Genomic DNA, 11,709 nt, shown 5'->3' on the forward strand with positions numbered 1-11,709 from the left:
GGACCGGGGCACGAACCCGTGTCCCCTGCATCGGCAGGCGGACTCTCAACCACTGCGCCACCAGGGAAGCCCCCAAGAGACTCTTTAATCCTCACATTCGACCACAGCCCTCCTTGCTTAAGACTCGGGTGCAGGGGTCTGTGTGCTCCCCAACCCCCTAACTGGGGACACTGCTCCATCAGCAGAAAAAATCCAGGGACTTCCCTGGCAGTCCAGTGGTTAGGACTCCACGCTTCCACTGCAGGGGGCCCGGGTTCGATCCCTGGTCGAGGAACTAAGATCCCGCAAGTTGCATGGTACAGCCAAAAAAAATTAAAACAAAAACTATATACACACACACACACACAAAAGCAGAAAAATCCAAGCCAGGCATAAGGCCCAAAGAGGGAAAGGGGCCCTTGGGCTGTGGAGCAGCTCCATGAGTGACTGGATCCCTTCTCTTGAGCCTGTACTGTCCCCATGGACCTTGTAAAAACACAAGGCATTTCTCTGATGCCTGCTGTGCACCAGGCTCCGTTCTAGGCACCAAGGAGACAGTGGTGAGCCTTGTGGGCAGGGCCCCGCCCTCCCAGTGTCTGCCACCATCGGGTTAGGGCTGAGCTTGACCTTTGGGAAAGAGACAGGAACTGGCCTGGCATTCACAGCTGGCCTTGTTGTTGCTAGGGCCTGGCCTGGCGATCACAGAATTTCACAGAACGCCCACATTGGACAAGGCCACTCTGTGACCGTGGTTGAACAAGACAAAACAAGCCCACTCCATCATGGTGTCTGAACACAGACAAAACATGAACATTGTCCAAATCACAACAGCAACCAGACATTTCCTGGCTAATCTAAATGACTTCTGCGTCTTTGCCAATCGCTGCCTTAATCTTACTTCATTCCTTAGACTTTGTGATCAGAATTATTGTTTCTCTGTAAGAGTGTTACCTCTCCCCCTTGCTTCCTGACAGCATCCAGGATCTACACCCTCCTGGGTCCTCCTTTTCCCAGCAGGCAGGAGAAATGTATATTTGCATCAGCCTGGCTGGGCCAAAGCCCTCAGCAGAGCCCTGGGCTAGGGGGCAGGTAATGGGACCTCGACCCAGTGGACAAAACAACACTTTGCTTGAATTTAGTGAAAAGGAACCCACTGAGTACATAAGTCCTGGAGCTCAAATTCAAAGTACAGGGACGACAGACCAGAAGACTGTATTATAAACATTAAACCCGCCAAGAGACCAGATGTTAATTGTTGCAGACACCAGAAAAAAGTGATAGTTATGTGACACCATAGAGGTGTTGGCTAAGGCTACAATAGCAACCATGCTGCAATAGAAATGTATCAAAAATCGGTATGTTGTACACCTTAAACTCACACAGTGTTATGTCAACTATATGGAAAGGAAAGAAGAAAGAAAGAGAGAGAGGGAGAGAGGAAGGAAGGAGAGGGAGGGAGGGAGGGAGGGAGGAAGGAAGGAAGGGGAGATCCCATTCAGTAGGTGATTTAGGGCACCACGAACTGGGACAGGTTCACCACCCTCACATTTTTATTTCATCTGTTTGTTAGTTGTTGTTGTTGTTTTTTTTAAGAAATTGCTTTCTCCTTTAAAAACATTTTTCGTATTGTGGTAAAATATACATAAAACTGACCATTTTAAACATCTTTAATTGCTCAGTGGCATTAAGTACATTCACACTGTCGTGCAACCATCCCCACCATCCATCTCCAGAACTCTCTCATCTTCCCAAACTGAAACTCTGTCCCCATTAAGCATCAACTTCCCATCTCCCCGCCCCCGCTTCCCTGTCCTGATGTTTTTATATATTATTTTTATTTGTCGGGACATCTCAAAAAAAGGAAGTCAAACTTCCAACCGGTAAAAGAATCCAACACAGAGCAAAGCCCCGCTTACTGAAACCTCCCAGGAAGCACCTAAGACAAGCCCAAGTCTGATAGGTCCATAGAGTACGCCCTCCCCGCTGCAACAAGTAACAAGCTCTATGTGTTCAAATACCTGTGTGTTCCTGGTGGTCTTGGGGCTGGAGGTGGAGAGCACAGATGTCTCCATTGTCTACATTGCAGGTATACGAGCCCTGGAGTGGCATTAAGCGGTACAGTGACTCAGACAGTTTGGCCTACCCTGTGCAGAAGAGTGTTAGAAAGCAGACAAGGAGGAAAACCTGGGGAAATGGGGATAATGGACATCAGCGGCCTCTTACATCAAAGCCTCCACGCTGAAGTGGTTGCCACGTTAAAACCTTTGATATGTGTTTTCTAAAGAGATTGACATGAGCAAATAGCTGTGGGCTGAAGTGATCCAGGAGGGCCTCCCACAGGAGAAGAGGCTAAGCCAGGGGTGCTGGTGGCATCCAAGGGTCTGGTCTCTAAGGTGCAGAGAGGAGAGAGGGAAACACCTCAGCTCTGAGCAAAGACCAGAAAGTCGCAGTCGGCTAAGTGGGGTGCCGGGAGCCAGGAGCTAAAAGCCCAGAGAAATGAGTAGAAGGTGTGTAAACCTCAAACAGCTTGAGGACAGAAAGAACAGTCAGGACCTGGGACAACTGCAGAGGGCAGGAAAACCAGTGAGGGGGTGTGTGGCAGAGATGGGGCAGTGACCAGGGTTGGGCAGAGAGACGGAAGTGGGTTCCCAGACATGAAGGAGAAGAGAGCCATGGCCTCGACAACTGACTGAGCGTGAGGTGAGTGGGTTCCGGCAGCAAACTGTCAAATGCAGTGGTTAATTCTACAGCTCTTCCCGTTTCTCTGCACCAGCCTCAGGGCCTTTGCACCTGCTGTTTCTTCCGACCAGAATGCTCTTACGCCCAGATACCCAAATGCCCCGCTGCCCCTCTTCCCAGGTCTTTGCTCAACTATCATCTCAGTGATGCCTTCCCTGACCATTTAAAACTACAGCCCTTCCACCCGAAACCCCATCCTTCTACCCTGTGTGACTTTCTTCCCCACAACACTTATCAGCTTGTAACTGACTCTGCAAGTTATGTGATTACATTTATACATTATTGTTTGTCTCCTCTGGGCCCCGTTACCATCTCCACAAAAGCAAGGCTCTTGGTCTGTTAATGATGGACCCCCCTCTGGGGGCCTAGAACCGTGCCTGGCACACTATAAGTGCCATATGAGTGATGACTTATAGCTCTACTTTCCCTGGGGGCAGGCAGAGGGGCTACACCTGTTTCTTTTTTTTTTTTCTTTTTTCGGCCGTGCCAACCGGCTTGCGAGATCTCAGTTTCCTGACCAGGGATTGAACCCGAGCCCCACACTGAAAGCCCGGAGTCCTAACCACTAGGCCACCAGGGAATCCCCTACACCTGTTTCTTATGATATCCAGTGCCTGGCACAGAGAAAGGAGTAAAAGGCAGCACTGACCCCGCGGGCACCTGTACAGCCCCTTCTCCGCGCCCTCACAGGTGGCGCTGCGTCCCGCGATGGCCGCGGGAGCCCTCTTGCCGTGCCCAGTGCACTGGCTGGAATTCCTCAAGGCCTCGCACTTTGCGCTGGGGCCCGACCCGCGGCTGCACGCGGACGCCAAGCAGTCCGCGTCGCGCCGGGACTTTCCCGCCTACCGGAACGTTACCCGCGGGCCGCTGTGCCAGCCGCCGCCCCGCGCGTCCCTGTTCCAACAGGACGCGCGCTGGGCCGGCCAGAAGCCCCTGTCGGAGACGCACTGGCGTATGCGCCCCCGTCACCGCTGCTGTCAAGGGAGCGGGAGCGGGAACTGGCACGGGAGCGCACCCTCGCCATGCAGGCCAGCGACCTGCACGCGCACGCGGACTCCCGCGCCCGCACCGGCCTCTCCCCCGCGCGCGCCCACTGCGGCAGGCCAGCGCTTCCGGAGCGCGCCAGCGAGCGGATCCGCGGTGCGCGCCTCATCTTCGACAGCGACTCGGTGCCGTCCCGCGACCGAGCCAAGCTGCCCATCCCGCCCAGCGCGCACCAGGAGTTCTTCTCGCTCCACGTTTGCCCGAAGCTCCGCGAGCCCTCCTGCCACTTCGGTGAGCGCGCGCCCGGGCACCCTAGGCAATTTACCCAACACAATGGTTCTCATGGCGAGTGGGGATTCTGTGCCCAGCCCAGCGGACGTTTGGCAATGCCTGGGGATCATATTTTGGTCTTCACGACTGGGCGTGGGGGTGGGGGGTGGGGGAAAGGCGGTACCGTCAGGGAGCGGCTGGGGGCCAGGGAGGCTGCTAAACATCCTACCACGCACAGGAGAGCTTTCCACAGTAAAGAATTATCCAGACCCAAATGTCAATAGTGCAGAGGCTGAGACACACTGGAAGCTCCTTGAGCCTCAATTTCTGCATCCGCACAATGGGCATGTCTCCAGAATCTCTCCAGGGTGCTGTGCGGTGGCCCGAAGTCATGAAAGCTGGTTTGGGGTCAGACAAACCTGCTAAGTGTCCCCCACCACCACCCCAGCCCTGCGACCTTAGTAGTTTTGTGACTCTGAGCAAGTCGTCCTCTCCCAGCCTCAGTTCACTCACCTGCAAAGTGGGTGCAACAACAGGGCCCCACTTTATAGTCACTGGTGAAGCCGAAAGAGCCCCGAGTGCAGAATATGCCTGTCAAATACTGAGCACTCAACAAAGGGTCACTGTCATTCATATGATTTTCCAATTCTGTGATACAGAGGACCTTCTGGTAGACATCACTAGTCAGAGACCCTCCAAGCTGGGTTCACGGATTGTCAGTTGGCTTTGACTCCAGCTGGTTCTGAATTTCTATTATTTCTGGCAGGTTATTTGACCTCTCCGAGCTTCAAGGAGGCTTCAGGTGGGGGGCGGGGAATAATATCGGCCTCCCAAATGAGGTGCAAAGCACTTAACCTAGGTACTGGGCTCAAAACTTGGTAGCTATTCTTGTTGTCATTATTATTATTATTATTATTATTATTATTGGCCACACCGCGCGGCTTGCGGGATCTCAGTTCCCCGACCAGGGATTGAACCCGGGTCACAGCCGTGAAAGCCCAGAATCCTAACCACTAGGCCACCAAGGAACGCCCTTGTTCTCATTATTTTTTATTATTTTTGGAGTGGGAGCACAGGAGACAGGATGACAGCGCCTCCTACCAGAGACAGTTCCAGGCCCTTCCAGGCCCACTTGCCTTGACGTGTAAGAGGGTAAATTGAGGCTGGGCTGGTGCTGCTGGCGGGGGGGTTGGGGAGCAGAGGTGGGCGCTGGGTGGCCTTGCCCTTCCCACCCCTGTCCTCCCACAGGCCTCCTCTAGCACAGAACTGGGAGACTTCAAGACTGGCTATGGGCCCATGTGTGCAGAGCAGAAACAAGCCTACAGGCCCCAGGTTCTGCCCCCAGACAGGTACGAAGGAACTATGGCCTACTACTAAGATGGGGCAGACGGCTCTCAACGACACGTGGGATGTGTCACCTAAGGCTCTAGGGCCAGTGCTGTGCCTTTGAATTCTCCATCACCCACAGGCAAGACCCACTATTATGCCACACTTCCCACGATTAGCACCCCACAGCTCGGCCATTAGAAAGCCTGTCCCTCTTTCCTTCTTCCTGGGAGTTGCAAGGGCCCAGATCAGATGGGTCCTCCTTCTCCCACCTCCTCATCTGCAGGTATGACAAGGCCCAGGCCTCAGGCCACATCCACTGTGTGAATATTCGACCTGGAGATGGCCTCTTCCACGACAGGACCACCAAGGGTGAACACTTCTATGCCTGGGAGCCAGGTGAGAGCCTGCTGCCTGCCCCGCCCCTCGCTCCCCACAGCAGCCTCTCAGAGCTACTCAGGACCTACTCTGCCACTGGCAGAGCCTTTTGTTCTTCACCACGACCAGACTCCGGAGTCGCACATCCTGGAAGGAAATGGGTGCCCTGGTCCGGGCAGCCTCACCACCTCCACGCACTTCGTCCAGGGCCAGGTCGGCAGGAAGGGAAAGAAGGCAGCAGGGCTCTTCAGGGAAAAGGGCTTCCCAAGCAGAGTGAATAGTAGCAAGTGCAAAGGCCCTGAGGTGGGAGGGAGCTTGACGTGTGTGCAGGGATCTCCTGGATCTGTTTGTGTGAAGTAGGGCGAGTCGCTTAACCACTCCAGACCTCAGTGGCTCTGCCTGTAAACTGAGATTAACAGTACCAACTCCCAGCGCCATCACGGGGGACCCAGAGAGAGTGTGAGCCGTCCAAGGTCTCACAGCGCCCACTTCTGCCCTCCGTCCTGTCCATGGGACATCCCTGACACCGGCAGCTTCCCAGATGCCATGTGGTCCTACAGCCGCTGCCCGCGACCAAGTCACCCAGCCGCCACGTGCCTCATGAGAAATTGCAGAGTCACATAACCCTAGGGGAGCCGTCGCTGCTCGGACAGTTCTTCCAGACCTCCATGGGCACAGACTATTTACCCCCTGGGATGCAGAAGCCGCCTAAAGCGCTCAACCTCCACTTGCTGCAGAGCAACCTGCCCCAGGGCACAGGCGATGAGCGCGGCCCCACCTCGGAAGCCCCGCCCTTGGCACAGCTGTGGTCCCGCCCCCGGCCAATCCCACCCCGCCCCCTGCCCGAGTCTGGCTCCGCCTCCTGAAGGGCTAGATCCCACCCCATGAGCCAAGATTACCAACTCTGACCCTGAACAACCCCACTCCTTCGTGACCGTGACTCCCAACGCCCCCCCGACCCCGTCATGGCCCCACCGCTGCATGACTCCGCCCCTCTGGTCTGGCCCCGCCCCTCTCCATATCCGCCCTCTCCTGACTCTTAGCCCTCCTCTTCTGGGACACTCTGGCTCCGCCCCATGACCAGATAGCCTATTCTTCCTGCCCACCCCTCCCCCCCAGTCTACCCTTGCCCCGCCCCTGGCGTCCTCAGCCCTACCCTGGCTGCCGCATCCTCCCTGCCTCATAATCCATCCTCCTCCCCTGACAACTTCAGCACTACCCCAGGCGTTGCCCTTGAACCCTTACCCCATCCTTAGTCTCCCATGTCCCTTCCCCCTGGGCCCTGCCTTTCGTCCCTCAGCCCCTCAGCTCAGCCACCCCTCCCAAATCTCCAGAAACAGATTTTTTAACCATGAACCAGAAGATGCTGAAGCCACACAGAATAGCTCCAGCCTGCATGACTGAGGAGATGCTACAGTGGGTGAGGGAGGGGGAAGGGGTATCTCTCTAACCAGGTAACCCCTGAAATCAGTGTAGAGTTATCTCAGGAAAATTATAGCATCAACTCAGACTCAGAGTTACTGTCAAGTCCGCTCAGGGTCACTCTAGGGTCACCCCAGGCTCAGGGTCATCTTAATGTCATCCCAGCCCCAGGTCATCTCTAGCTCAGCCCCAGGGTCACGTCAGGGTCAGCTTCATATCACCAGCCACGGTTATACTCCAAGCCAAGGGTTAGCTCAGAGTCACCTAGGGTCAACCCAGCCCTGGGGTCATTCCAGGGGCCCACCTGCTTTCTCTCCAGCTTCTCATCCAGCTCCTGGGTCAGCCCAAGCTGGGGTTCCCTTTTGCCCACCTCCCCAGGACCCAATCATCAGCCACACTGCGCTGAGCCGTTCCCCACTCTTTGATGTTCCCAAGGTGGTGCGGGAACTACAGGGTGGCCAGGGTGGGCCAGCCATCCTCCAGACTGCCCTGCCAGGCTCCCCACCCTGACTCCACAGTGCAAGTATAGCCACTTGGAGCCCCCGCTGGGTAGACAGCTCTTCTACTCAACCCTAAACAAGGATGAGTTTGCTTTCAAGTACCAGGGCCCAGCAGTGCTGAGACGGGACGACCTCCAGGAGAGTCCTGTGCCCCTGGGCTCCCCTCGCCAGTGGGGCTGTGGGGCTGGGAAGGCGGACCCTCGGGCCCCCCAGACCCCTACCTACCCATGCCGCAGCCGGCAATAAACACCACTTTGGCAACATCCCACCACTTTCCATCAGTCAGCCATGAAAGAGGATAGGGTGCCTGTGGGGTTGGTGAGAGAACGTACAGGAGAGAACGACTCCATGGAGAAGCCCTGAACTTCCGCAGACCCTGGGTGTCATCCCACTCTGGGCAGGGAGGCCATCTCAGTTTGTGCAAAAGCTTGGTGGTCTGACGCTTGTATGGTGTTCAGGTGATACCACAAGTTCTTTCTTTCTTTCTTTTATTCTTTTTTTTTTTTTTTTTGGCTGTGCCACAGGGCTTGTAGGATCTTACTTCCTCAACCAGGGATTGAACCCAGGTCCACGTCAGTGAAAGCGCTGAGTCTTAACCACTGGACCGCTAGGGAATTCTCGCTGCCAAAAGTTCTGAATGGTGTGGGAGGATGGAGTTACAGTGTTGAACGGAGGCAGCGTGGTGAGAGGTTGAGAATGTAGGCTCCTGGGGCTGAATGGACAGAGTGAAAATCCTGACTCCTCCATGTCCTGGAAGGTAGTCTTGGGCAAGTCATTTGACCCCTCTGAGCCTCTATTTGCTCATCTGTAAAATGGAGATAAATAATAGCTCTCTCTCATTAGATTGTTATAAATGAGAACTGTACACACTGGTTAGTGTGCGTGGCTGGGGGTCAAGAAGGGAGAGCTTCCTTTCCAAGGATGAAGGTAAGGAGGGTGTAGGATGGAGCTCAATCATTGAGAGACTGGGTGAGGCTCAGAGGGGGCATGAAAGGGTGGACATGCAGAGAATGGCCCAGCAATGTCCCCTATTGTGAGCAGAGGCCGGAAGCTGAATGGTTGGTGCACTGGCTGGCTGGGCAGCTGGCCCCCAGATCACAGCTGGGTCATCAGGATGTGATCAGGCCCAAGGGGGTAGGTGTTCAGCCAGAGACAGAATGAAAAGGGTGGAAAGGAGGAGTATGGGGTGGAGCCTTGAAGCTGGTAAGTATGTCAAGGACATCAAGTATGTCAAGGACTAGTACCTTGGACAGCACCCCACCTTGAAAGTCTTGGGGTCTGATGAATCAGCACCAAGAAGCCAGATCTGTCTGGAACGATAAGATGGGCCTTGGTGGCCGTGCCTGGGCCCTGCCTCTGCAGGCTGTTGAGAATCTGGTTTCAGGGAATGAACACGGCTCCCTGACCCTGTAGACAGACCTTTAAAGACCAAGGCCCCCAATCCAATGGGCCGCTAAGAGCCAACCTCAAGCCTGGCCAGGAGCCCTTTCCCCATGGGCAGCAATTCTGTGAGACCAGCTTGTCACTTCCACAGGAAGGAGAGGAGTCCAGTTTTGGGTCCCACGGGGACAAGATGGACCTTTCGGCTGCAGTCATGGTATCCATGTTGACCATGAGAGGGTCTGCTAGAGGCAGAACAGCTCTTCTGCTTGCTTCCACTAATGATGTAGATGACACTCGTCTGAATCACCTCATGATAAAACAAGCTTTCTCAATCTCGGCACTATTGACATCCTGGATAGGATCATTCTTTGCGGTTGGAGGCTGTCTTGTGCACTGTAGGATGCTTGGCATCTTCCCTGAACTCTACCCACTACATGCCAGTAGCACATTCCTTCTCCCCCGCCCAGTTGTGACAACCAAAATTGTCTCCAGACATAGCCAAATGTCCCTTGGGGGAAAAAGTTGCCCCTGGTTGAGAACCACTGCAATAAACCCATCCTACAATGATTCCTAGGATAAAATTAGGCTCTCCTGGTAAAGTCGGTCTGCTTGTTGACCAGACTACATGTACAAAAAGCTTTCCCTTTTTGCCCTGCCTGCCAGGAAGCTCAGAAAGCTTGCTTTGATTCCATGTAGCTCCAGTTGCAGGGTTATGTGTACTCCTGCCTGGTTCTAGGAATGGTTTAAACAACCGAGACATCAGATGAGAAATAATGGGCAGGAGTTACAAGGAAGCAGATTTCAGCACAACTTGAAGCATTTTCTAACAATGGAACTGACCAGCCCCGGGATGGGTTGCCAGGAAAAAACAGAAACTTTACTCAAGATGTCTTCAGTACAGAAAGACACTACATTATGATGATTCTGGATGTATTCTATGGATTTATGTCTATCCCTCCTATATCCCACTTACCCCCCAGGAAAGGCATTTCATATGAACTACAAAAACTAAAAAGACTTATGAAATAAGATGAGTAAAGTAGGATTGAACATGGGAAAACAGATTAATTTTTAAAGGAAAACATTTTGTCAATGGTAATCATTGCTAAGCAGCAGACTTGTCTTTTTCTGTCCCTAGGCAAATGATTTCATGCTCTGACCCTCACTTTCCTCATCTGTAAAATGGGGATGGCAACAGTTCCTCCTTCATGGGGTGGTTACAAGGAGTAAGTAGAATGTGCGTGTACCATTCTTTTATATATATATAAATTTATTTATTTATTTTATTTTGGCTGCGTTGGGTCTTCGTTGCTGCGTGCAGGCTTTCTCTAGTTGCAGCGAGCTGGGGCTACTCTTCATTGCAGTGTGCAGGCTTCTCATTGCAGTGGCTTCTCTTGTGGAGCACGGGCTCTAGGCGCGTGGGCTTCAGTAGTTGTGGCTCGCGGGCTCTAGAGCACAGGCTCAGTAGTTGTGGCACATGGGCTTAGTTGCTCCATGGCATGTGGGATCTTCCTGGACCAGGGCTCAAACCCGTGTCCCCTGCATTGGCAGGCGGATTCTTAACCACTGCACCAACAGGGAAGCCCGCATATACCATTCTTAAAACAGGGCCTCGCACTTGGCTGCAGCTCAATAAACAGTGCCTAAATTTTGTTAATGTCTTGGGTATTTTTGTTGCAAGTGTCAGAAACCCAGCTGTATCTGCTCAAGCAGAAAGGGATTTTATTGACTTAGAAACAAGAAAGTCTGTAATTAGGTCTAACATCAAGCCTGCTAATTCCTCATCAGGCATGCTCTCTCCCTCACAGCCTCTCAGTCCAAGCAGTGGCAAAAAAACAAAAGCAAAAACAATACAAAACAAAACGCAAATCCTAATGATTAAAGCCCCAAAGGAAGGGGTGGAGGTCTTCCCCTCCACTCCTCACGTTAGAATTTAACAACCCTCTGGCCCATTTGAGTCACATGTCCAGCTGTGAACCAATCACTGTGCCCAGAGGGATGGAATGCTGTGATTGGATGCCTGGGTGATTTGGTTCTCCAAACCTCACCAGGATCTTGGAGTCTGGAGCCCAATCTTGCTGGATCCTGTCTCCTAGCAACAGACCTGTGCCTGCCCAGCCCCACAGCATCTATCTTGCCCCAGGTTACAATCTAGAGGGCAGAAAGACTCAGCCAATAGGCTCTTCCCAATGAGGGTAATTGTCCCTAATAGACAGGCAGTGTTCAGTGTTCAATGCTTGAAAGGCTGAGGCATTAAGAGCCCACAAGATCTCTGATAATCCCAATCTTATCTCCCCATCTCAGTACTAACTTCCTCTTTTAGCTTGGGGCAGAGAATTCAGCCCTAGCAATCTCACAAAATTGAGCAGGTGCTGGACTCTGCTTTAAGAAGGTGCTCATAGGGACTTCCCTGGTGGCACAGTGGTTAAGAATCCGCCTGCCAATGCAGGAGACACAGGTTTGAGCCCTGGTCCGGGAAGATCCCACATGCCGCGGAGCAACTAAGCCCATGCGCCACAACTACTGAGCCTGTGCTCTAGAGCCCGCAAGCCACAACTACTGAAGCCTGCACACCTAGAGCTTGTGCTCTGCAACAAGAGAAGCCACCGCAACAAGAGAAGCCACCGCAATGAGAAGCCCATGCACCGTGACAAAGCGTACTGCCCATGTGCAGCAGTAAAGACCCAGTGCAGCCAAATAAATAAATATAAATAAATGTATTAAAAAA

General features: G+C 53.3%; 1 protein-coding gene across 1 annotated transcript; it reads left to right on the forward strand.

The window, feature by feature from the left end:
- Positions 1-3,426: 3,426 nt before the first annotated feature.
- SAXO5 (stabilizer of axonemal microtubules 5) lies at positions 3,427-7,844 on the forward strand. Its single transcript, XM_007460743.1, has 10 exons — positions 3,427-3,577; positions 3,625-3,997; positions 4,421-4,436; positions 5,038-5,124; positions 5,221-5,321; positions 5,585-5,697; positions 5,780-5,889; positions 6,237-6,444; positions 7,017-7,096; positions 7,617-7,844. The coding sequence occupies exons 1-10, from the start codon at positions 3,427-3,429 to the stop codon at positions 7,842-7,844; spliced, it is 1,467 nt and encodes a 488-aa protein (XP_007460805.1).
- Positions 7,845-11,709: the final 3,865 nt, after the last annotated feature.

The sequence above is a fragment of the Lipotes vexillifer genome, unplaced genomic scaffold, assembly GCF_000442215.2.
Source record: "Lipotes vexillifer unplaced genomic scaffold, Lipotes_vexillifer_v1.1 scaffold1011, whole genome shotgun sequence".
In the NCBI taxonomy this organism is placed as follows: Eukaryota; Metazoa; Chordata; class Mammalia; order Artiodactyla; family Lipotidae; genus Lipotes; species Lipotes vexillifer.